Genomic DNA, 26,938 nt, shown 5'->3' on the forward strand with positions numbered 1-26,938 from the left:
TTGAAAATCATAAAAACAATTATAATTCAAATGTAAATAATAAAATAAATTATTAAAAGTAATCAGAATTCCAATCAAAATCATAAAGTAAAATCATAAAAACAATTATAATTGAAATGTCAATAAAATAAATAATAAAAAAATGATGATAATTCAAAGTAAAATCATCACAACAACAATCATAAATTAAATTTAAATCATAAAATAAAATCATCTTCAAAAAAATCCCAATTAAAATGAAAGACTGTCGATCAAATACTTAGTCATGTTTGAATTGTATCATCATCACATTTACAGCCAGGTGGGGGCGCTCTTTGTTAGTTGATTTCAAAGTCAAGTGGCTTACAAGCAACGTTCCCTCTAAGGTACGTGCCCCTCAAACTCCACCTGAACAAAATAAAGCCATGACAAATGATTATCAATTATTCTAACGTCTGTCGAGGCGCTTTAAGGGGGACGCGAATCGAGCAAAACTCTTTATTGTGGGCCGTAACCACAGCAAAAACTGCTACAAATACCACCAACTCTTTGTCAGATCAACACTGGCTGCACTAACACGCCCACATTAGGCACTTGGCCAGTGATGCGTTTAAGGCCACACAAAAAGTGGGACAACTCCAACACCAGACATAGAGTGTAATTCCAGGTCATTACACTCGGACTCCCCAATCAGACGTGTGCTTGTTCTACTGGAATGTTCATTTTTAAATATTAATCGTGAAATGCTGTTACTAGATTACAGAAATGCTAATAAAAATATTACAGGAATGTACACTTTACCCCATGCTTACATCTCATTGTGCAACATGTGAAGGTTTTAAAGGGAACTAAATGTGATCTAAAAGGGGTACTTTCCAAAGTAGGACCCCCACCAGCACTCACAATACTAGTACATACAGCCGTGGTCAAAAGTTTACATACACTTGTAAATGGTAAATGGGTTATACTTGTATAGTGCTTTTCTACCTTCAAGGTACTCAAAGTGCTTTGACACTATTTCCACATTCACCCATTCACACACTGATGGCGGAAGCTGCCATGCAAGGCCCTAACCACGACACATCAGGAGCAAGGGTGAAGTGTCTTGCTCAAGGACACAATGGACGTGACTAGGTTGGTGGATTGGGATTGAACCAGGAACCCTCCGGTTGCTGGCACGGCCACTCTCCCAACTGCGCCACGTTGTCCCCGTTTGTAAAGAACATAATGTCATGGCTGTCTTGAGTTTCCAATCATTTCTACAACTCTTATTTTTTTGTGATAGAGTGATTGGAGGACATACTTGTTGGTCACAAAAAACATTCATGAAGTTTGCTTCTTTTATGAATTTATTATGGGTCTACTGAAAATGTTAGCAAATCTGCTGGGTCAAAAGTATACATACAGCAATGTTAATATTTGCTTACATGTCCCTTGGCAAGTTTCACTGCAATAAGGCGCTTTTGGTAGCCATCCACAAGCTTCTGCTTGAATTTTTGACCACTCCTATTGACAAAATTGGTGCAGTTCAGCTAAATTTGTTGGTTTTCTGACACAAACTTGTTTCTTCAGCATTGTCCACACTCTGACATCACATGGATACAGATAAGACCTTCTGGAGGAAAGTTCTGTGGTCAGATGAAAAAAAATAGATTTTTGGCCACAATACCCAGCAATATGTTTGGAGGAGAAAAGGTAAGGCCTTTAATCCCAGGAACACCACCCTACCGTCAAGCATGGTGGTGGTAGTATTATGCTCTGGGCCTGTTTTGCTGCCAATGGAACTGGGGCTTTAAATGGGACAATGAAAAAGGAGGATTACCTCCAAATTCTTCAGGACAACCTAAAATCATCAGCCTGGAGGTTGGGTCTTGGGCGCAGTTAGGTGTTCCAACAGGACAATGACCCCAAACACATGTCAAAAGTGGTCAAGGAATGGCTAAATAAGGCTAGAATGAAGGTTTTAGAATTGCCTTCCCAAAGTCCTGACTTAAACGAGTGGACAATGCTGAAGAAACAAATCCATGTCAGAAAAGCAACACATTTAGCTGAACTGCACCAATTTCGTCAAGAGGAGTGGTCAAAAATTCAAGCGGAAGCTTGTGGATGGCTACCAAAAGTGCCTTATTGCAGTGAAACTTGCCAAGGGACATTGAAATACTTTCTGTAGATCAAGACTTATGGTCATTTAAAAACAGCACTGCACATCATATTGGCAAATACACTTTTGATGTTAAAGGTCTAAAAAAATAAGGAAGGCCTGATTGAAAATATTAATGGGCCGCATGCGGCCCGTGGGCCACATGCGGCCATTTACAATGATTTGCAAATACTTTTCAACTTATATTCAATTGAATAGACTGCAAAGACAAGATATTTCATGTTCACACTGAGAAACTTTGTTATTTTCTGCAAATATTATCTCATTTGGAATTTGATGCCTGCAACATGTTTCAAAAAAGGTGGCACAAGTGGCAAAAAAGAGTGAGAAAGTTTAGGAATGCTCATTAAAGACTTATTTGGAACATCCCACAGGTGAACAGGCTAATTGGGAACAGGTGGGTGCCATGATTGGGTATAAAAGCAGCTTCCATTAAATGCTCAGTCATTCACAAACAAGGACGGGGTGAGGGTCACCACTTTGTCAACAAATGCCTGAGCAAATTGTTTAAGAACAACATTTCTCAACCAGCTATTGCAAGGAATTTAAGGATTTCACCATCTACGCTCCGTAATATCATCAAAAGGTTCAGAGAATCTGGAGAAATCACTGCACGTAAGCCATGATATGGATCCCTCAGGCGGTACTGCATCAAAAAGCCACATCAGTGTGTGAAGGATATCACCACATGGGCTAAAGAACACTTCAGAAAACCACTGTCAGTAACTACAGTTGGTCGCTACACCTGTAAGTGCAAGTTAAAACTCTACGATGCAAAGCCAAAGCCATTTATCAACAACACCCAGAAACGCTTTGCTGGGCCCAAGCTCATCTAAGATGGACTGATGCAAAGTGGAAAAGTCTTCTGTGGTCCACATTTCAAATTGTTTTTGGAAACTGTGGACCAAAGAGGAAAATAACCATCTGGACTGTTCTAGGGTCAAAGTGTAAAAGGCAGCATCTGTGATGGTATGGGGGTGTATTAATGCCCAAATGCTGAAAGGTCCATACAGCTTTTGGAGCAACATATGTTCCCAACCAAGCAACGTTATCATGGATGCCCCTGCTTATTTCAGCAAGACAATGCCAAGCCAGGTGTTACAACAGCGTGGCATCATAGTAAAAGAGTGCGGGTACTAGACTGGCCTGCCTGTAGTCCAGACATTGAAAATGTGTGGTGTAATATGAAGGCTAAAATATCAGAAGGGAGAACAACTTGAAGCTATACATCAAGCAAGAATGGGAAATAAATCCACTTCAAAAATGTGTCTCCTCAGTTCCCAAACCTTTACTGAGTGTTGTTAAAAGGAAAAGCCATGTAACACAGTGGTAAAAATGCCCTTGTGACAACTTTTTTGCAATGTGTTGCTGTTATTAAATTCTAAGTTCATGATTATTTGCAAAAAATAACGAAGTTTCTCAGCGTGAACATGAAATATCTTGTCTTTGCAGTCTATTCAATTGAAAATAAGTTGAAAAGGATTTGCAAATCATTGTATTCTCTTTTTATTTACCATTTACACAACGTGACAATTTCACTGCTTTTGGGGTTTTGTAAGATTTTAAGTCATTTCCCACCTGGCAACAGCTGGGGGTCTATACACGCCCTAAAGGGAAAACAGCTTGGTAGATGTGTGAGTCACTGAGTGTTGGGATTGTGAGTCAATATTTCAAATTAGCTAAGAGGAAAATGAACTAGAGTACAGCTGGTTACAGAAGTTAGCATGTGGCCGTTTGATATGCTAATACAACAACATGGTCACTACCTTCACATGCACCAGGAAATAAAGTATTACATGCATTTAGGAATAATTAAGATATTGTCATGTTTCCCAGCATGCACCAATCTCCTTGAAAGACCAACGTTATGACCAAGCATGTTGACACCAGCGCGTGTGTGTGTGTGTGTGTGTGTGTGTGTGTGTGTGTGTGTGTGTGTGTGTGTGTGTGTGTGTGTGTGTGTGTGTGTGTGTGTGTGTGTGTGTGTGTGTGTGTGTGTGTGTGTGTGTGTGTGTGTGTGTGTGTGTGTGTGTGTGTGTGTGTTGTATTTCTGCCCTTCTTGAGACATGAAGAAGGAAAAGTATTTTCTATATTACAAGGTGTGAACAAGTGATGACATAAATCATGGTCCCAATAACATTGCATCTAATAGAGAATGTCTCATTTGGTGGTGAAATCTATCAAAATGAGGGTGGTCCCAAAAAGGAGGGATTTTTCAGATTGACTGTGTGTCGCTTTTAAAAGTGCTCCCCCTCTGGTCAACATATGAAATAACAAGTGTGTGTAAGAAATTGAAATGCGCCCCCTTTGACCAAAATGTATTAAAAAAAAAAAAAAAAGTATGTAGAGAGATACTGTAATAAAATGAAGTAAATAATGAAGATTAAAACCAATTACAAACAAAAAATTCAACAACAAAAATTTTTACTTAAAGCAGTCTTTTTCTCACAATGTGTCGACTTTTTTCTTATAGAATTGGGAACAATTTCTCATATTGTTTCTGTTTCTGTAATATTGCAATATTTTCTCGTAAAATTATGACTTTTTAATGTAAAATTATTACTTTTTAATGTAAAATTATTACTTTTTAATGCAAAATGGTGACATTTGTCGTATAAAATTCTGACTTTTATCACAATAATGCCAATTTTTTTGTCGTTCTTGTAAAGTAGTGACATTTTTTGAGTAAAATTATGACTTTTGTCATAATTTTGCCAAGTATAAGTCTGATTATTATTATAATATTGCCAAAATTAGTTTTCTAATAAAATTGTGACTTTTTGGCGAGTAAAATTACAACTCTTTTCATAAAATTGCCAAAATGTTAAGCTTTTCTTGTAAAATTGCCACTGTTTTTCAGTAAAATTTCAACTTTTATCATAATGTTGCACAAATGTTCAGTTTTTCTTGTAACATTTTGACTTGCGTTGAGTAAAATTACAACTATTGTCATAATACTAGAGGTAGGCATTTTTCGGAGGTCTCAAGAAGGTAACAAATACAAGAATTTGTGTGTGTGTGTGTGTGTGTGTCTGTGTGTGTGTGTGTGTGTGTGTGTGTGGTGGTGTGTGTGTGTGTGTGTGTGTGTGTGTGTGTGTGTGTGTGTGTGTGTGTGTGTGTGTGTGTGTGTGTGTGTGTGTGTGTGTTCTTGCCCACCTTCCCAACAGGGGACTATGGCGTCGTAACACCTTCACGAACAGCCAAGAGGGGACAATTTTCAGGTCCCCTCTTGGTCATGCCTTAAAGGCCTACTGAAATGATTTTTTTTTATTTAAACGGGAATAACAGATCCATTCTATGTGTCATACTTGATCATTTCGCGATATTGCCATATTTTTGCTGAAAGGATTTAGTAGAGAAAATCGACGATAAAGTTCGCAACTTTTGCTCTCTGATAAAAAAAAAGCCTTGCCCGTACCGGAAGTAGCGTGACGTCACAGGAGCTAGGATTCCTCACAATTCCCCGTTGTTTACAATGGAGCGAGAGAGATTCGGACCGAGAAAGTGATGATTACCCCATTAATTTGAGCGAGGATGAAAGATTTGTAGATGAGGAACGTTACAGTGAATGACTTGAGAGGCAGCGATGGACGTATCTTTTTTCGCTCTGACCGTAACTTAGGTACAAGCTGGCTCATTGGATTCCACACTCTCCTTTTTCTATTGTAGATCACAGATTTGTATTTTAAACACTCCTCTTGAAAATGAGAGTCGAGAACGCGAAATGGACATTCAGTGCCTTTTATCTCCACGACAATACATCGGCGAAATGCTTTAGCTACGAGCTAACGTGATAGCATTTTGCTTTAACTGCATATAGAAACAAAATAAATAAACCCCTGACTGGAAGGATAGATAGAAAATCAACAATACTATTAAACCGTGGACATGTAAATACACGGTTAATGCTTTCCGGGCTGGCGAAGGTTAACAATGCTGTGCTAACGACGCCATTGAAGCTAACTTAGCAACCGGACTGCACAGAGCTATGCTAAAAACATTAGCCCTCCACCTACGCCAGCCAGCCCTCATTTGCTCATCAACACCCGTGCTCACCTGCGTTCCAGCGATCGGCAGAAGGACGAAGGACTTCACCCGATGCGTTTGGCGGCCCGGAGACATAGGAAGTCAAGGTGAGGTCGGCGGCTAGCGCGGCTAGCGCGGCTAGCGCTCCAACAAAGTCCTCCTGGTTGTGTTGCTGTAGTCCGCTGCTAATACACCGATCCCACCTACAACTGTCTTCTTTGCAGCCTTCATTGTTCATTAAAAAAATTGCAAAAGATGTCCAGAATACTGTGGAATTATGAAATGAAAACAGAGCTTTTTGTATAGGATTCTACGGGGTACCATAACTTCCGTTACTCGGACTTCGTCACGCGCATACGTCATCATACCGCAATGTTTCAGACGGATATTTCCCGGGAAGTTTTAAATGTCACTTTATAAGTTAACCCGGCCGTATTGGCATGTGTTGCAATGTTAAGATTTCATCATTGATATATAAACTATCAAACTGCGTGGTCGGTAGTAGTGGCTTTCAGTAGGCCTTTAAATCAAGCTAAAAATATGCCTAAAACATTTTTGTGCATTTTCTCAAATTTGCCAAGAGGGGACCTGAAAGTGTGTGAGTGTTTAGTCCATACTTGGCAGCGCCTCTGCTGGCCAGAGGTGGAAGTTCATGCCCATTTCACACACGTCGCTTCAAATACTCTATTGTGTGAACGGCCTGCAGCCTCAGACTTAATTTAGAGTTATTTGGACACTAGGGGAACATATTATAAGTAACAAAGACTTAATTTAGAGTTATTTGGACACTGCGGGGAGCATATTCTAAGTAATAAAGACTTAATTTAGAGTTATTTGGACACTAGGGTTATTCAGATTGTAGAGGGCTGTTAAACATCCTACTTAGTAAAGAAAACCAGTCTCTTCAAACATGCAAACAACAAAATATGAAGGCTCAGCTTAAAAGTTCCACACTTTTTTTGCATGTAATGACAGAGGTCCACTGTTAGCTATTACAAAATGACAAGTCCCTTCTTAGATAGCGTGGAGCGACATTCACACTCCTGCTTTTATGAAAAGAGGAAATAACTATATATACTGTAAGGAAAATATAATAATTTCAACAAATGTAATAATAATTTGTCAAACTTGATTTGTTAGTGTGTTTTTAGGAATAGAACAGTCCAACAAAAACCTATCTATTCATTTGTATCAATAAACAAATATTTAAAAACATTTAAAATTTCGTCAGTCCCCAATCTACTTTTAAAGAAATGCATTAGAATTGTTGATTTGCATTACAGAAAATGGTCCACACTTATACTGTATGGAATGACAGGGGTCCACTGTTGGCTGATACATAATGACAGAAGTTCCCTCTTAGATAGCATAGAGTGACATTCACACTCCAACATGGATGAGTAAGAAATAAATAAGCAAAATGGATAGAGAGAGATTCTTAAGAGATAATAAGAATCTAATTATGATATATATATATAGTGTTATTTTGCAAGTAAAGTTGCCCCAACAATGTTGTCATTGTGGCTTTTTGAGTGAGTTGTATTTACAGCTTATATATCTATAAGTTATATATCTAAGAATAGCAACAACAGAACTTGCTATTTTGGATATTGCCAGAGAACAATTTAGCATGGTATATAGGACAGAGGCCCAGAAATCATAAGTTTGTCTGAGATACAACAGACAAGTCAGCTAGAGGATGGCTTAATTTCACAAAAGACATGAACACAAACTTCTAAACTTAATAAGGTTTTTGTTTTTTTACAACTACAAACTTGTGTGCTTAGTCTACAGCTAAAGGAATGCATTGTGTCTGTTGATTTACATAACATAACTTTTTTTGTATGTAATGACAGAGGTCCACTGTTGGCTATTACAAAATGACACAAGTCCCTTCTTAGATAGCGTGGAGCGACATTCACACTCCTGCTTTCATGAATAGAGGAAATAACAAAAATCTATTGTAACGAAAAGATAGTAACTCAAGTAAATCTCAACTATTGTCATATTTATTCGTCCAGCACAATGTTAATATGTTTTTGTAACAGAATCTAAATGCTCAGCTTTAATGGATTGCTTAACCATTGTCAAGTATGACACTGTATTAAATAAAGGGCTACCCAGAAGGCAAAGGACCAGTCAGCTAGATGGCTTAATTTCACAAAAACATGAACACTGACTTGTTATCATGTGAAAAAGGAATCAGAATCAGGTTAAATGCAAAAGTTTTATATCCATAATGCAAGCTCCCAGTATTCAGGTACATAACATTGATGATCCATAATGCAAGCTCCCAGTATTCAGGCACTTTACATTAATGCTCCATAGTGCAAGCTCCCAGTATTCAGCAGTTAATTTAGATTATTGGTCTTCTATTGGCACAAGTTCCTCTTTATAGACTTTATTTTGTTGTGCATGAAGTATTTCACTACTTTCCAGTCTCTTCCACTATCCCAATCAAGAATCTTTGGCAGTCAGTTTTTCCAGGGATCTTCATTTGCTTCAGAAAGTCCTTGAAATGATGTTCAACAGCTTGTCTCTCGGTCTTTGACAAAGGTCTTCTGGGTTTAGCTATAAATAAATTGAGAAAGTAATTAATGGATAAAGGCAAATGACAACTATTAATTCTTGTAATTCTCTAGATAAGAATATTATCTCCATGGAACACCATGATAGTTTGTTAACAAGTTAACAAAATATCAAGGTGTTCCATGGAGATAATATTCTTTAGTCAACTAAATAACGCACCCATTGGACTTGATTTTTGAATGTCTCCAATTGCTTGTCTTGAGGTAGCAGCCAATTGATCAGAATGTCCATCCTTTCCTGAAAAAGTTAAAAAAATAAAAATTAAATGATAAATGGGTTATACTTGTATAGCGCTTTTCTACCTTCAAGGTACTCAAAGGGCTTTGACGGTATTTCCACAATTACCCATTCACACACACACTGATGGCAGGAGCTGCCATGCAAGGCGCTAACCAGCAGCCATCAGAGGCAAAGGGTGAAGTGTCTTGCCCAAGGACACAACGGACGTGACTAGGAAGGTAGAAGGTGGGAATTGAACCCCAGTAACCAGCAACACTCCGATTGCTGGCACAGCCACTCTACCAACTTCGCCACGCCGTCATTTAATAATTTAGAGTCACAATATAGTGTCTATATGTATTAATATAACTGCATGAGGAGGAAAATCTTGCCTTCTTGACTTGTTGTGGCAGTCTGTTCAGATTGGACATCCTCTGCATCCAAGTCGCTGGACTCCTCTTCAGCTGCATTTAAACGTTCCCTATGGACCTCAATATCATGACCCATGAATGTTGCTAGTTGGTCAAGTTCGTGAGCTTGAAGGTTCAGGAGCTGTGACACTGTCGCTACATGCTTGCGTAGTTTTGTTGATGTGATGTTTTCTGGATGTTGAGCTGCACAGCTTTCGGACTATCGCTTTAAGCTGTCACATCCACGAATGTTCTCCAGAGATCCAAAATATGGGCGGGCAAAAATGTAAGGGTTGCTTGGGGAAATTCCAACCTCATCTCTTGTTTTTATCAGAAGTTCCACAGACTCTTGTACGTTTGTTGTAAACAGCACTGGTACATTGCGGCCTCTTTTCCCCCGGATTTCCACCCTGATGAGATTCTGACACAATGTCTTCTCAAATTGTGACAGGCTCTTCAGAATTTCATCATGCATACTGCTTTTGTTTCTCAGCAGGTATGTCTGTACTTCCATCCTTGAAACTTCTCCTTCGCGACGTCGATTAAATAAAATCAGCTGTGTCAGGGTGACTTGCGAGAGCTCACTCCATGACGTTTTTGATGGATGGTCAATGAGAGCCTTTTTGTTCAACTCTTCAAGGGTTTTAAATGATCCTGGAGCTTTTTGATGTCTTCTGATAGAGGCAACATTTGGGGGCTGTTCCATTTCTTCTGGTACAGGGTTTTCAGTGCGTTGGATGACACATGTGTTGTCCATTCTAGTTCAATTAAATTGATGAACTGTTCCGCCCTTCCCTTTAAGGCATTGTCCTCTTGACGCAGAGCCTCTCCTTGCACAATATGCGACACCTTCACAAGGGAGTGGCGCAGTTTCAGTGCTGTTGAGGGAACTGAGAATCTGTTTGTTAAGGCATCAAACCCAGTCATATTTTTACAGCCTCAAGTACTGTGTTGAACTTTCCTGGGTTGATCAAGTCCTTCAAAAAGATAACGTCTTTGTCAATTTTTCGAGCCGACAAAACAAATCTGGCAAGTTCCCTCATCTTGTTCCTGATGTCTGCCCGATGACGTCGAACTTCTCCATTTTTGAGGAACATTCTTTCTCCCAGTGAAAGAATCAGGTCATCAGATTTCACCACTTGTGTAACAATGTCATATGTCATGTCCTGAAGAATTTCTTTGAGTCCGGTAGAAATTGTTGTGTCCAAGGGCAACATCAGGGAAGAACTTGCCTGAACTTTTCTTTTCACCAGTCCATCGTTTTTCACTTGCAGTTAGCAACGCTTATGATGTCTCCAGAGGTCAGTTCTGACATACATAGCGAAGCAAAACTTGCAAGGCAGATAGTCTGTTGCTGAGGATCGATAGGTTGCTTGTCTTTTTGGTATTATTAGTCCATTCCCAGAGGATAGCACTGAACAGTTATGGTGGTAATTCCCCATATTTCGTATTTTCTCCAGCAGAAGACGGTGCTGTGTGGAACCTTGCCTGTGTGCAAGTGCCTTAGCTACTTCAACCTTATCAGCGTGCTTTTGCTTCAGATGTCTTGTGAGCTTCGCAAACGGCTTCTCACAGTAAAGGCAGTAATTCTTCTTGTCATATATCCGCTGGTGTTCCTTGTTTGAGGACATTTTCACGTTTATATGACGTTGTTGAGGGTGACTTTCATGAACAGTTTTATCCATTTTTGAAGGTGGTTTTCTTGTGCGTGTTACTTTTTCGTCTTCTTCTGCTTGTTAGTCTTCTTCATCTGATGTTTCCAGAGAAAGGGAAACGTGTGGCTCAGTTGTCTGAAAAAAAAAGAGAAAGAAAATGTATTATTAATAAAAAAAATAATATAATAAATTCATGCCTGCGTTACCTATTTGTACAACGTTTTCATGTACAGGTGAAACTCGAAAAAAATTGAATATTTTGCAAAAGTTCATATATTTCAGTAATTAAAATTGCAGTGAAACTAATACATTATATAGACTCATTACATGCAAAGTGAGATATTTCAAGCCTTTATTTGTTATAATTTTGATGATTATGGCTTACAGCTTATGAAAACCCCAAACAGAAATGTTGGACCCCTTTTGCCTTACCTTACAGAATTACTGATAGCATCCATGCCACGCCGCATTGAAGCATTAATTCATGCAAAGGGGGCCCAAACCAAGTACTGAGTACATATAGTATGCATGATTATACTTTTCAGATATAAATCCTTTTTTTAGTGATTATATGTAATTATTAAAATGTTCTGAGATTTTGAATTTGGGGTTTTCATAAGCTGTCATAATCATCAAAATTATCATCATTATCATATCACAAAGATATCATATATGTATTTAACCACCTCTTACACTTGTACCCTAATAAAACCAATAATTACCATTTCACACACAGATAATTCCTCTTCAGTGGGAGAAGATGAATCCTTAAGGTCACTGCTAGTAATCTCTAGCTGATCGCTGAGAATACTCTCTGAGATGTCTATCTCATCTGGTGTTTGGGGACAGCAATTTGCTGCAATGGTCCTGTCCTGTAACACAAAAAAACCCCAAAAAAAACTTGCCATATGTTGCCATATTTTTGCTGAAAGGATTTAGTAGAGAACATCGACGATAAAGTTGCAACTTTTGGTCGCTGATAAAAAAAGCCTTGCCTGTACCGGAAGTAGCGTGACGTCAACAGAGGAAGGACTCCTCAAAATTTCCCATTGTTTTCAATGCAGCTAGAGCGATTCGGACCGAGAAAGCGACAATTACCCCATTAATTTGAGCGAGGATGAAAGATTCGTGGATGAGGAAAGTTAGAGTGAAGGACTAGAATGCAGTGCAAGACATATCTTTTTTCGCTCTGACCGTAACTTAGGTACAAGCTGGCTCATTGGATTCCACACTCTCTCCATTTTCTATTGTGGATCACGGATTTGTATTTTAAACCACCTCGGATACTATATCCTCTTGAAAATGAGAGTCGAGAACGCGAAATGGACATTCACAGTGACTTTTATCTCCACGACAATACATCGGCGAAGCTCTTTAGCTACTGGGCTAACATGGTAGCATCGGGCTCAAATGCAGATAGAAACAAAATAAATAAATCCCTGACTGGAAGGTTAGACAGAAGATCAACAATACTATTAAACCATGTACATGTAACTACACGGTTAATAATTCCCAGCCTGGCAAAGCTTAACAATGCTGTTGCTAACGACGCCATTGAAGCTAACTTAGCAACCGGACCTAACAGAGCTATGATAAAAACATTATCTCTCCACCTACGCCAGCCAGCCCTCATCTGCTCATCAACACCCGTGCTCACCTGCGTTCCAGCGATCGACGGCGCGACGAAAGACTTCACCCGATCATCCGTGCGGTTGGCGGCTAGCGTCGGCTAGCGCGTCTGCTATCCAAGTAAGTCCTCCTGGTTGTGTTGCTACAGCCAGCCGCTAATACACCGATCCCACCTACAACTTTCTTCTTTGCAGTCTTCATTGTTCATTAAACAAATTGCAAAAGATTCACCAACACAGATGTCCAGAATACTGTGGAATTTTGAAATGAAAACAGAGCTTTTTTGTATTGTATTCAATGGGGTACTAATACTTCCGTATCAATTGTTGACGTCACGCGCATACGTCATCATATCTAGACGTTTTCAACCGGAAGTGTGGCGGGAAATTTTAAAATTGCACTTTATAAGTTAACCCGGCCGTATTGGCATGTGTTGCAATGTTAAGATTTCATCATTGATATATAAACTATCAGACTGCGTGGTCAGTAGTAGTGGGTTTCAGTAGGCCTTTAAATTTTGACTAATCTAGAAAAAAACAAATAAAGCAGTACCACATGTTAATTTACAGCCCAAAACAGGAACAATCGTTGTTTTCAAACAGTAAATAAACTTGACAATACCTAAAGTCTCTTAAAAAAAAGTACTTACTCCATTCTTTTTCTTGTGGCCAGACATGTTTGTTGTTCCAGTGAAATTAGACGGACGTGTGAAACCTGTAAATACATAATAGGGTCTGCTATTTTCACAGAAGTGATTAAAATATACCTTTTCCAATCTATCGATATTTTATTAATGTGAACAATTAATGCATAGTATTAATTGTTGTGCACTTACATTTGATAGCTTGAAGGCATTCTTCAATAGTACGACGTTCTTCCAATGTTCTACTCAGCATTCTTGAAATAATTCCCTTTTGGCTCATCAGTCTTTCTTCACATTGAAGAGTAAAGTTGCCTTTTCTCACATTTTGAGATAGCCCCACTGGGTCACTGGAGTAGGGAGTTGTAGTTTGATAGGGATGTTGCCCATCAGTCAGGATATAATGCACCAAGCACCCTGCTACCTAAAATGTAATGGATTCATTATAAATAATGATGTAAATAAGACATTTCTTTGCAAATACATTTTAGCAATTTACTGGCCAAACTGTGCACAATCAATAATAATAATAATGTTATTATTGTTATTATTATTATTATATGAGTGTGCTATGAATATTAACATGAAGAACCATTTTAATATGGCATAATTGAGTGTGGGGATAATGGATGAAAATACCATCATAATGTACATTTAAATCGATATTTTCAAGCCCAGCTTACTTGTATATCTGATTCCTTCTTGTACTTGCATTGAATGCCTCCAACATCCTCATAACTGGACCAAGAAAATGATCCAGCCGTTTGTGCAAGATCTAGTTTTCTGCTTGCTCCAAAGTCAGTGATATACAGTTTGTCGTTGATATCTGGGGAAAAAAATCCCTATTCATATACCAATTGCAACAACATCCACACAATTATAACATGACATTATTAAATTAATGTATGTTACAAGATAATTCATCCAAAAAGTTTCACTTACCAAATAAAATGTTTTCAGGCTTCAGGTCTCTGTACAAAATCCCATGTGAGTGGAGTTCCTGAAGTCCCAGCAGTAACTCCTGTTAGATTCCCAATCTTCAAGGACCAGGACTCCTCAAAGCCATGCAAAAACAATGAGGGTCCAGCACACTAACCTGGATGCGCACACTGGGTGCAGCTTTTGTCAAGTACAAACCCTGTTTCCATATGAGTTGGGAAATTGTGTTAGATGTAAATAGAAACGGAATACAATGAAATGCAAATCCTTTTCAACCCATATTTAATTGAATGCACTACAAAGACAACATATTTGATGTTCAAACTCATAAACTTATTTTTTTTTTGCAAATAATAATTAACTTAGAATTTCATGGCTGCAACACGTGCCAAAGTAGTTGGGAAAGGGCATGTTCACCACTGTGTTACATAACCTTTTCTTTTAACAACACTCAGTAAAGGTTTGGGAACTGAGGAGACACATTTTTTAAGCTTCTCATGTGGAATTCTTTCCCATTGTTGCTTGATGTACAGCTTAAGTTGTTTAACAGTCCGGGGGTCTCCGTTGTGGTATTTTAGGCTTCATAATGCGCCACACATTTTCAATGGGAGACAGGTCTGGACTACAGGCAGGCCAGTCTAGTACCCGCACTCTTTTACTATGAAGCCACGTTGATGTAACACGTGGCTTGGCATTTTCTTGCTGAAATAAGCAGGGGCGTCCATGGTAACGTTGCTTGGATGGCAACATATGTTGCTCCAAAACCTGTATGTACCTTTCAGCATTAATGGCACCTTCACAGATGTGTAAGTTACCCATGTCTTGGGCACTAATACACCCCCATACCATCACAGATGCTGGCTTTTCAACTTTGCGCCTATAACAATCCGGATGGTTCTTTTCCTCTTTGGTCCGGAGGACACGACGTCCACAGTTTCCAAAAACAATTTGAAATGTGGACTCGTCAGACCACAGAACACTTTTCCACTTTGTATCAGTCCATCTTAGATGAGCTCAGGCCCAGCGAAGCCGACTGCGTTTCTGGGTGTTGTTGATAAACGGTTTTCGCCTTGCGTAGGAGAGTTTTAACTTGCACTTACAGATGTAGCGACCAACTGTAGTTACTGACAGTGGCTTTCTGAAGTGTTTCTGAGCCCATGTGGTGATATCCTTTACACACTGATGTCGCTTGTTGATGCAGTACCGCCTGAGGGATCGAAGGTCACGGGCTCAGCTGCTTACGTGCAGTGATTTCTCCAGATTCTCTGAACCCTTTGATGATATTACGGACCGTTGATGGTGGTGAAATCCCTAAATTCCTTGCAATAGCTGCTTGAGAAAGGTTTTTCTTAAACTGTTCAACAATTTGCTCACGCATTTGTTGACAAAGTGGTGACCCTCGCCCCATCCTTGTTTGTGAATGACTGAGCATTTCATGGAATCTACTTTTATACCCAATCATGGCACCCACCTGTTCCCAATTTGTCTGTTCACCTGTGGGATGTTCCAAATAAGTGTTTGATGAGCATTCCTCAACTTTATCAGTATTTATTGCCACCTTTCCCAACTTCTTTGTCACGTGTTGCTGGCATCAAATTCTAAAGTTAATGATTATTTGCAAAAAAAAAATGTTTATCAGTTTGAACATCAAATATGTTGTCTTTGTAGCATATTCAACTGAATATGGGTTGAAAATGATTTGCAAATCATTGTATTCCGTTTATATTTACATCTAACACAATTTCCCCAACTCATATGGAAACGGGGTTTGTAATTGGTGAACAAAAACGACATCAACCCCACCCCACCCCCAAAAAAAATTTTTAAAAAGGGACAGAAGAAGACAGCCTCCATGTGGCCTCCCCCGCAAGTAGCCAAAGAGTAGTTGCCCTTTAAGCAAAACCAATGTCACAACCACAGCCCCCCCCCCCCCCCCCCCGACATTTCATATAAACATTAGAAAGGAATCATGCATGTTGCACCAGGTTTTACTCATAACAATGCCTAAGTTACGTCGGATGTCTTCAAAATAGCAAAACACCACTTGGAAATATGCAAATTAGGCGTCTAGACACACCCAAAAAATAAAAATGAGCATTCCAACACATTTCTAATTGTCAAAACACATGAAATAGACACCAAGTTTACATTTGTAGCTCATCTGTTTCAAATGTTAGAGACAAAAGCTATTACAAGTGGCGGCCATATTTGATTGGCCGCTGTGGCGACCCCAAAGGTCACCAGCGCGGGCGTCCTAGCTAAATCATTTAAGTATGCCCTGAGCTACACCTGTGCCAAATTTGGTGCTTTTAGACAAAAGTGAACGAAAATATCTCTAAGGGCCTCCACTATGTGCCAGTCTGATCATCTGCAGTGTGGGGGATGGTTACCTGGAGTTGACGATAGTCGTTAGGCCTTTCTACAGTGAGTTCCAAGGTTGCTAACTTCTCATAGCCGAGATGTTGTATCCAACTCAGACCGACTCGACTCAGGTATGCTTGATTGTGCATGGTCATACATCTTTGGTGACATTCCTGGCATTCCTCCCATACTAAATCATTATTCATATAAATGATTTGTTAAAAGCAGCCAGACGATACAAGGATGATCATTTGCAAGTCCCTGTGCCTATCAAATGCAAAGCCAGATTTACCTTGGCTATCAATATCCTAACTAAAAAAAGGAAGTCGGTCAACACAGACACATTTTGCAGATTGTAAATTGACATGAGACCTTGTAAACGTTCACAATCCTGCTCTATGCTCTGGGATATTTTGTTTATCATAATTTATTTTAACTTCTGCGTGGCGCACACGCAACAGTTGTCATGTAGATTGGTCGTCCGCCCGTCTTTTGCACGGATCACACATGAGCACCAGAATGTAAATTGTCATGAGACATGAAACGTTCACAATCCTGCTCTATGCTCTGTGATATTTTGTTTATCATAATTTCTTTTAACTTCTGCGAGGCGCATAAAGTGGTCATGTAGATCGGTCGTCTGCCCGTCTATTGCCCGTATCACACATGAGCAGATCTTGCACACGTCAGTCGTGTGCCTTGGCTGTCCCATTTGTTGGATATTTGTTGATGTTGTCATGCGTGTTCTGGTTATTTGCACATGATTAAACATGAGTCTTTATATGGCGATAAAACAAAGTTTTGTTGCGTTTTTTTTTCTTCTTTTTGAAGTGGGGATTGGGGGTGCGCCAACCCGGTTGGGACGTAGAAGGGGGTGCGCAGGAAAAAAAGTTTGGGAACTGCTGGCTTAAGGTACCCTGTCTGACTCTATACTGATATGCTGTTTTGAGGGGAAAGGAGATCACTGCTAAGCTACCACATTCCACACTTTTGTCTAAAACACCTTTGGTCCTCCCATACTAAATCTTTACATTAATTTAAATGATAAATAAATAATGATAAATGGGTTATACTTGTATAGCGCTTTTCTACCTTCAAGGTACTCAAAGCGCTTTAACACTATTTCCACATTTACCCATTCACACACTGATGGCAGGAGCTGCCATGCAAGGCGCTAACCAGCAGCCATCAGAGGCAAAGGGTGAAGTGTCTTGCCCAAGGACACAACGGACGTGACTAGGAAGGTAGAAGGTGGGAATTGAACCCCAGTAACCAGCAACACTCCGATTGCTGGCACAGCCACTCTACCAACTTCGCCACGCCGTCCCGTTAAAAGCAGCCAGACGATACAAGGATGATCATTTGCAAGTCCCTGTGCCTATCAAATGCAAAGCCAGATTTACCTTGGCTGTTTTTTTATTGGTAAGTAGCCATCAAATAACAATAGCTTAAGGTACTCTGTCTGAGTCATACTGATGGGCCGTTTTGAGGGGAAAGGAGATCACTGCTAAGCTACCACATTCCACACTTTTGTCTAAAACACCTGAAACATTTCTGTCTCAAACGTTCAAAAGCTATTTTACTTTTATTTCCATGAAAAATCAAAGTTCCATTTGGTCATCCTCACAGAGTGGAGAAAGTTTAAGTTTGAGTATCGCAGGCCATGATTTGCCATTATTTTTAAATTGTCGTTTCCAGGCAGCATTTCTACTTGCAAACAATTGAATATCCTCTTTATGGTTTGGGACTAAATGTTCATATCCCTCTGCAGAGAGGTATAGCAGGATACGTCTCTACGAAACTGATGAAACACACAAAAAAGAAAAAATCTTGTTAAACACATGACGTATTGATGACATATTGATGATGATTACATTTAGTATTTTCCATACTTTATGAATAGATCCATGCAGGAGTGTGAGTGTCGCCACATAGCATTAAACAGGGGAATTCTGTCATGTTTTACAATCCAAGTGGGGACCATCTTTTTATTTTAGTTAACTTTATCAAAAATGGTGACCTACATTTTTCAGACCTGTATTGTAATCCAACAGAAGACCAAACCCTTCCCCACAATGTTGAAAGAAGCTTTTTGAGAACATAGTATGAAGTATGAAATGGTTGGCCTGTCCAAAGGGCCAATCACAGAACAGATAGCTGGTTTGCATATCAGGATTGCATATATATTCTGGGCTCCTCACAGAAGTTTCACAATAGCCTTCAGTGCCTTTTGGAAGTGGAGCTCTCTGCAATTTTTGAAACAGAAACCACTTTCTACAAGGTTGTGCAGGTTCATGTCAGAACCTGCACAATAGTATACAGACCTTCAAAGACAATTTTATGTGTAGAATTGTGTTTTTAACTTTGTGCTGTTAAACAGAAATGATGGTTCCCACTTGGATTGTACAGAATGACAGAAGTCCCCTCATTGCCTGTACAAAATGACACTGGTCCCCTGTTAAATGGTATGGAGCGACACTTACACTCCAGCATTTATGTATTCATTTGGTTAGAAAAAAATAGTTAACGGCTTTGTCTATAGTAGAAAATAAATAATTTGCCATAGAGCCTTTAGACAGTTCTTCCATAGTTCATAAGGGACATTTTGTCATGAGAATTTTTTTTATATATATACAACAGGGCTAACTAGGGCTGTCAATCAATTAAAATATTTGATCGTTTTTAATCACATGATTGTCCATAGTTAACTTGCAAATTTCAAATTGATGATCACATTTAATTGTTCGAAATATATCTTAAAAGATGATTATTGATGAGGATTTAATTTAGTATTTTCCATAATTTATGAATATATCCATGCAGGAGTGTGAGTGTCGCCCCATACCATTTATCAGGGGACTTCTGTCATGTTGTACAATCCAAGTGGGGACCATCTTGTATATTTTAGAGCACAAAGTGTGTCTGTTCTTTGAATGTGAACTTATGTAAGGGACAGTATTTTCTAAGTGATCTTTTTTCACAATAACATGACTTTTAACTACCACAATTTATCATGGTTCAATCAATCAACAATCACTGTTCCCTGCACTTGAACAGCCTTAAAGCTATCGTCTGTCTTTTTGATGGAGTTACCTACAGCATATGTCAGAACCTGCACAATAGTATACAGACCTTCAAAGAAAGTTTAATGTGTAGATTTATTTTTTACTTAGTGCTGTTAAACAGAAAAGATGGTTCCCACTTGGAAGTCCCCTCATTGCCTGTACAAAATGACACTGATCCCCTGTTAGATGGTATGGAGCGACACTTAGACTCCAGCATTTATGTATTCATTAGGTTAGAAAACAAATGCTTAGTGCTGTATCTGTGTCATTTATATTCTTGTTTCAATACATTTAATGCAGTCGAAACCAAGATAACTAGTTGTCGTCATCTTTTATACCTCAGGCTCCTAGACGAACCATCTTCTGTCACACGGGTTACACTCTTAACCCGCCTAGCCCATGCTAGCGTTACAACATGTTGAGGAAACATTTCTGACAATTGTGGGATCTGTGATTCACATCAATAGAATATATTTACTGTTAAAGATAGATTCCAGAGCATTTCTTTTTATACACTATTTCACTAGAAGGTCCCCTCTTGTACTGTTAAGACTGACAGAAGCAACAGTTGCTGTTGGCAAACACTCATTGAGTGAAACAATAGGCACAGACAGCACCCCTGCTGCAGTGAATGGAGTCCCCTCTTAGATATGTAAATATCACTTAAAGATTCAAGTCCCCTCTTGGCAACTGCTTTAAAAAAATAAAAAACAACACATTTGAAGTTATATTATGACAAAAGAACTTCAAACTAAACTCTGTATTATATTTTTGTATTTTTAAAATGACCAGAAATAGAGGACCACACTTGGTCGATGAAAACCGATAGTCCCCTGTTGGCGAAGTAAACGTGTATGTGTATGTGTATGTGTGTGTGTGTGTGTACAAAAGTATTCCAGTAATAGCCATCAATGCTCTCCTGTCATTCTGTCATCTAGGATCTTCTCTCTTTTGAGTTGTTGGACATCAACATTGTTCAAGAGTTGGAGAGTGCCCCAAATAACACTCCCACAGGTAAGAAGATCAAATAAACACTCCCACAGGTAAGAAGATCAAATAACACTTCCACAGGTAGAAGATCAACGTGTGCTGGAAAAAGGCGGTGTTTCCTGTGTTTTATTAAGAGGGGATAAACGAGGAAATACTAAATGAGGAGTTAATGCTCCAATGCTGAAGTTGAAGTGAAATGCTGACAACATGTAGTATGAATGTAATAATAGTTTGAATGTTGGAATGCTTTGAATGTTGAAGAGTTTGAATTTCTAGGAAAACCAGAATTTGGTTTGGAACTTGGGAAAGTGTTAGTTTGAATGTCCAGGATGAGTGGAATGGTTTGAAAAATGTGGGAATTGTGCAACTTGGAAAAATGTCCCATTCATTTCAATGAGAACTTCCTGAAAATTTGGGAATTTTGGGAAAAGTGGGATTTAAAAAAAAAATGATTAGGAGCATGAATGTCCTGAATTAGCTGAATTGGTTGGTGTTGGAATTGTTTAAATCGGTCAACAAATGTTGAATTAGTAACATTTTTGGTTAGAGTGCGCCTGGAAGAGTTGCAGCACATCACAGTAGCTCCTTTGAATTCCTTTCATTTTACTTTATTTTTGGTATTATTCTTAACTTTTCTTCCCTTTTTTTTTAATCTCTTACCTTCCATAAACCACTAATTATGGTTCTTGGGCGCTTTTGTGTGTTTTCGTTACTTTTCTTTTTATTTTTTGTGTTTGGCTTTGATCAACGGAGCAGCAGACTTTTTGTCTACACACGCGAGGAGCTGTTTGCGCTCTCCTTACCAGCACTATGGGGAACGCGGCCGGACCTTCCCGTGGAACTACGGAAAAAGCGCAGGGGACGCCGTGCCGGCATAAAGATGAAGGAGCGCAGAAGGAAATTGAAGCCTGCAATTCCCTCTGTCCTCATGGAGAATGTGCGGTCTCTGGCGAACAAAATGGACGAATTGTTCGGGCTCGCCCAAACTCAAAAGGAGTACGCCGTGTGCAGTATCATGTGCTTTACGGAGACTTAGCTACACACGGACTTCCCGGACCACAGCGCGTCTCTACCCGGCTTCACAACCTCACGGGCGGATAGAAGCACACTCCTGAGCGGTAAGAAAAAATGCGGCGGGATTGCCATCTTGGTGAACGAGAGATGGTGTAATCCTGCTCATATTACTGTAAAGGAGTGTGTTTGTACGCCGGACATGGAACTTCTGGCTGTTGGAATTCGACCAATATTGTTTGCCAAGGGAGTTTAAGTTAAGTTAAAAGTTAAAGTACCAATGATCGTCACATCTTTATTGGAGTGTATGTTCCTTCTTCCTTCTGCTGACGAAACTGCTGCTTGTGACACCATTCATGCCGCTGTTGCTAAGCAACAGACCAAACATCCCAATGCCCTCATTCTCATTTCGGGTGACTTTAATCATGTTTCTCTGGACTCTATTTTACCCACTTTCCATCAATATGTGCACTATGCAACACGGGAAAATAAAACTCTGGACCTACTGTATGCTAATTCAAAAGATGCATACAGAGCCACTGCCCTGCCCCCCCTGGGACGGTCTGATCACAATCTGGTACTTTTAACACCTCAACACGTTCCTGCTGTAAGGAGGCAGCCCATCTCAACTAAATCAGTGCAAATGAGGAGCATAGAGGCTGGCATAGCCTTACAAGATTGCTTTGAGACTACAGACTGGGAAGTACTCTGTAAGCCTCACGGGACAGATATCAACAGCATCACAGACTGCATCACTGACTACATCAATTTCTGTGAGGACTCCATCATCCCTACAAAAACTGTCCACTGTTACCCAAATAACAAGCCCTGGATCACCAGCCAGCTAAAGGTGCTCCTGAATAAAAAGAAGCTAGCCTTCAGATCTGGTGATCAGGGCGAGTTGAAGAGGATTCAGTGGCAGCTTAAAGTTCAGCTACAAGAAGGGAAAGATGCCTTTAGAAGGAAGCTTGAAGCTAAACTCCAACAGAACAACACTCGTAAGGTTTGGAAGGGAATGAAGGCCATCACAGGCTTCAACAATAAAGCCAAACTGCTGGATGGGGGTGTAGATAGAGCCAACGAGCTGAATTTGTTTTTCAATAGATTTAGCAATGCACCCCTTACTGGCCCTCCTCCCACTACTCCTGTTCTCACACCTCCCCTGAACTTCAATACACTAACTCCTTCTCTTTTACCTGCCACAGCAGTTTCTTTCCTCCCTCCCCTCCCCCCCACTTCCACCCCCACTGAGAAAGCCAGCCCGGTGTGTCTGACACCTGGACATGTAAGACGGCAGCTGGAGAGAGTCAATCCAGCTAAGTCAGCAGGCCATGACGGAGTCAACCCCTGGGTCCTGAAGACTTGCGCTGCTCAGCTAACTGGGATCCTGCACTTCATCTTCAACCTGAGTCTGAAGCTACAATGGATACCAGTGCTATGGAAAACATCCTGCATAGTGCCGGTGCCCAAGAAGCCCATCCCATCGGGCTCAAATGACTTCAGACCTGTTGCCCTGACGTCCCAGGTCATGAAGGTCCTCGAGAGACTTGTGCTGGATCAGCTGAGACCACTGGTGGCTCCTTCCCTGGATCCTCTACAGTTTGCATATCAGCCCCATGTAGGAATGGATGATGCTGTTATCTACCTGCTGCATGATGCTCACTCTCAACTGGATGGTGGGAGGGGCTCTGTGAGGATCATTTTTTTTAATTTCTCCAGTGCCTTTAACACCATTCAGCCAATTCTGATGAGTGACAAGTTGCTCAGGATGGGTGTCAGTTCATCCATTGTCTCCTGGATCACTGATTACTTGTCTGACAGGCCCCAGTTTGTGCGACTGGGGAGCTCCCTGTCGGATACTGTGGTCAGTGGTGTAGGTGCTCCACAGGGGACCGTCCTGTCTCCTTTCCTATTCACCCTGTACACCTCAGACTTCCAGTATAGTTCCAGGTCCTGCCACCTGCAGAAATACTCTGATGACTCTGCTGTGGTCGGGTGTATCAGAGAGGGACTGGAATTGGAGTACAGGACACTGATCGCTGACTTTGTGGAGTGGTCTCAGGCGAACCATCTGGTCCTTAATGTGGACAAGACCAAGGAGCTGGTCATCGACTTCAGGAAGAGAGTGACCCCAGTGGAGCCCATCAACATCCAGGGCCTTGAGGTGGCAGTAGTGGAGAAGTACAAGTACCTGGGAGTCCACTTGAACAGCAGACTGGACTGGAAGGACAACTGCAAAGCCGTTTACAAGAAGGGCATGAGCAGACTCTTTTTCCTGAGGAAGCTTAGGTCCTTTAATGTGTGCAGCAAGCTGTTGGAGATATTTTATCAGTCTGTTGTGGCCAGTGCACTGTACTTTGCAGTGGTTGGTTGGGGGAGCAGCACCAGCAAAAGGGACTCAAACCGGATTGATAAACTGATCCGGAAAGCCGGCCAAACTATTGGCACGCAGTTGGAGGCGCTTGTGTCAGTGAGGGACAGGAGGACACTGGACAAACTGCTCGCCATCATGGACAATCCTGCCCACCCACTCCACCTGACACTTAAGGGACAGCGGAGCTCATACTCCAACGGGCTCCTCCAGCTTCCTTCCTGCACTGTGCGATTCAAGAACTCCTTCATTCCACACTCCATCCAGCTGTATAATCACTCGCCATACAGCAATATATGACATCTGCCTATTACCTGACACCTGACATGTTAGCTACTTCTCTTCGTTTTTAATGTCTATTTTCTATTTCCTGCTGGATCTACTCTTTATTTTTTGCTGCTGCTGTCACATATACTGTATATACTGTAATATTGTACATCAGAGGGTGTCAAACTCAAATACAGAGTGGGCCAAACTTTAAAACTGAACAAAACCGCGGGCCAAGGTTGAACAAATTAACCTTTTTGATAGGGACCCAAACAAGTTTTGCATTAAATATTGAACAATCAAGGCTTATATAACTTTATAGTGACATGCAAAATCGAGTTTCAAATAATAATAATAATAATAATTAAAAAATATCAATGGCATATCAAATACAATTTAAATAAAAATTGAATGCCTCTTTTCTATTTGCAGCCTTCTAAGGTAAATATCAACATTAACTTTTTCCATAGGCTAATACATTTGAAAATACTGGTAAAATAATGAATAAACCAACCATTCAGGACTTTAAACTGCTCAGTTTGCAACACACTGATCTAATCTGATGTGCCCAAGCCAGATACCTGCCATCTTTTCTTGGATGCTAGTTCATCAATGTCTGGGCTCAGGCTTTGAGCTGAGGCATTTTTCATTATCGAACGAAGGTGTTCTTCAGTCATTATATCTCGTATTCCACAGTCTTGGGGGCGTGCCTTACAGGCACTGCTTTTAACGTCCTCTACAAGCTCACGTCACATCCGCTTTTCATCCCTTCTAACAAAGTGCCCGCCCAGTCACAAGATATGAGCGGCTTCTGTAGCACACTCACGTGAATGCAAAGTATACTTCATCAACAGTGATACAGTTTACACTGAGAGTGTCCGTATAAGCAACTTTAACATTGTTAGAAATATATGCCACACTGTGAATCCACACCAAACAAGAATGACAAACACATTTTGGGAGAACATCCGCACAGTAACACAACATAAACACAACAGAACAAATACCCAGAACCCTTTGCAGCACTAACTCTTCCGGGACGCTACAATATACACCCCCGCTACCTCCAAACCCCGCCAACCCCCCCACACACACACATAGTACACACACCTTGTACCGTCAGGTTCCAGGTGTTGTGCCGGATAATGCACCCCCGGCGTAGAATGCACCCCCTGACGGGAGTGTTATATCAACTAAAGCCCACACTTAAAGTTTCCACGTGCAAGATTGAATGTATTTGAAAAAGTTATTTAATAAGAAGCCAAAAGTGCAAAAACAATAATGTTCGTGTTGGAGGAGTTGTGAATGAATGAAATATGAAATCCGTGCTGCAGTCGCTGCTGGGCCACAACATTAGGTACACCTGCAGACTGGAGCACGGATTTCATATTTCATTCATTCACAACTCCTCCAACACGAACATTATTCTTTTTGAACTTTTGGCTTCTTATTAAAGGCCTACTGAAACCCACTACTACCGACCACGCAGTCTGATAGTTTATATATCAATGATGAAATCTTAACATTGAAACACATGCCAATACGGCCGGGTTAACTTATAAAGTGCAATTTTAAATTTCCCGCCACACTTCCGGTTGAAAAACTCCTTTGGATATGACTTATGCGCGTGACGTCACAAAATCCACGGAAGTGGTTGGACCCCATCGGACCCGATACAAAAACCTCTTGTTTTCTTCGACAAAATTCCACAGTATTCTGGACATCTGTGTTGGTGAATCTTTTGCAATTTGTTTAATGAACAATGGAGGCTGCAAAGAAGAACGTTGTAGGTGGGATCGATCGGTGTATTAGCGGCTAAGTACAATACTTACAGCAACACAACAAGGACTACTTACTTAGCAGACGCCTAGCCGATGCTTGCCACCAAACCCACGGATGAAGTCCTTCGTCGCGCCGTCGATCGCTGGAACGCAGGTGAGCACGGCTGTTGATGGGAAGATGAGGGCTGGCTGGCGTAGGTGGAGCGCTAATGTTTTTATCATAGTTCTGTGAGGTCCGGTTGCTAAGTTGCTAAATTAGCCTTAGCGTCGTTAGCAACAGCATTGTTAAGCCTTACCAGGCTGAGAATTTTTAACCGTGTAGTTACATGTACATGGTTTAATAGTATTGTTGATCTTCTGTCTATCCTTCCAGTCAGGGATTTATTTATTTTGTTTCTATCAGCATTTGAGACAGATGCTATCACGTTAGCTCATGCTACAGAGCTTCGTCGATGATGGGTGTCCTTCGTCGCGCCGTCGATCGCTGGAACGCAGGTGAGCACGGCTGTTGATGTAACCGTGTAGTTACATGTACATGGTTTAATAATATTGTTGATCTTCTGTCTATCCTTCCAGTCAGGGGTTTATTTATTTTGTTTCTATCTTCATTTGAGAACGATGCTATCACGTTAGCTCAGTAGCTAAGTGTGTCACCGATGTATTGTCGTGGAGATAAAAGTCACTTTAAATGTCCATTTCGCGTGCTCGACTCTCATTTTCAAGAGGATATAGTATCCGAGGTGGTTTAAAATACAAATCCGTGATCCACCATAGAAAAAAGAGAGAGTGTGGAATCCAATGAGCCAGCTTGTACCTAAGTTACGGTCAGAGCGAAAAAAGATACG

At 40.4% G+C, this 26,938-nt stretch overlaps 1 protein-coding gene across 1 annotated transcript in view; it reads left to right on the top strand.

Annotated features, from left to right (window-relative positions):
• nbr1b (NBR1 autophagy cargo receptor b) overlaps nt 1–26,938 on the top strand; it is a 126,911-nt gene that overhangs the window by 64,455 nt on the left and 35,518 nt on the right. The window contains exon 14 of the mRNA XM_062050609.1: nt 20,612–20,687. Coding sequence (XP_061906593.1) covers nt 20,612–20,687 — 76 coding nt within the window. The remainder of the gene's footprint in view (nt 1–20,611; nt 20,688–26,938) is intronic.

This window comes from Entelurus aequoreus, linkage group LG06 (genome assembly GCF_033978785.1).
Source record: "Entelurus aequoreus isolate RoL-2023_Sb linkage group LG06, RoL_Eaeq_v1.1, whole genome shotgun sequence".
Taxonomy (NCBI): Eukaryota; Metazoa; Chordata; class Actinopteri; order Syngnathiformes; family Syngnathidae; genus Entelurus; species Entelurus aequoreus.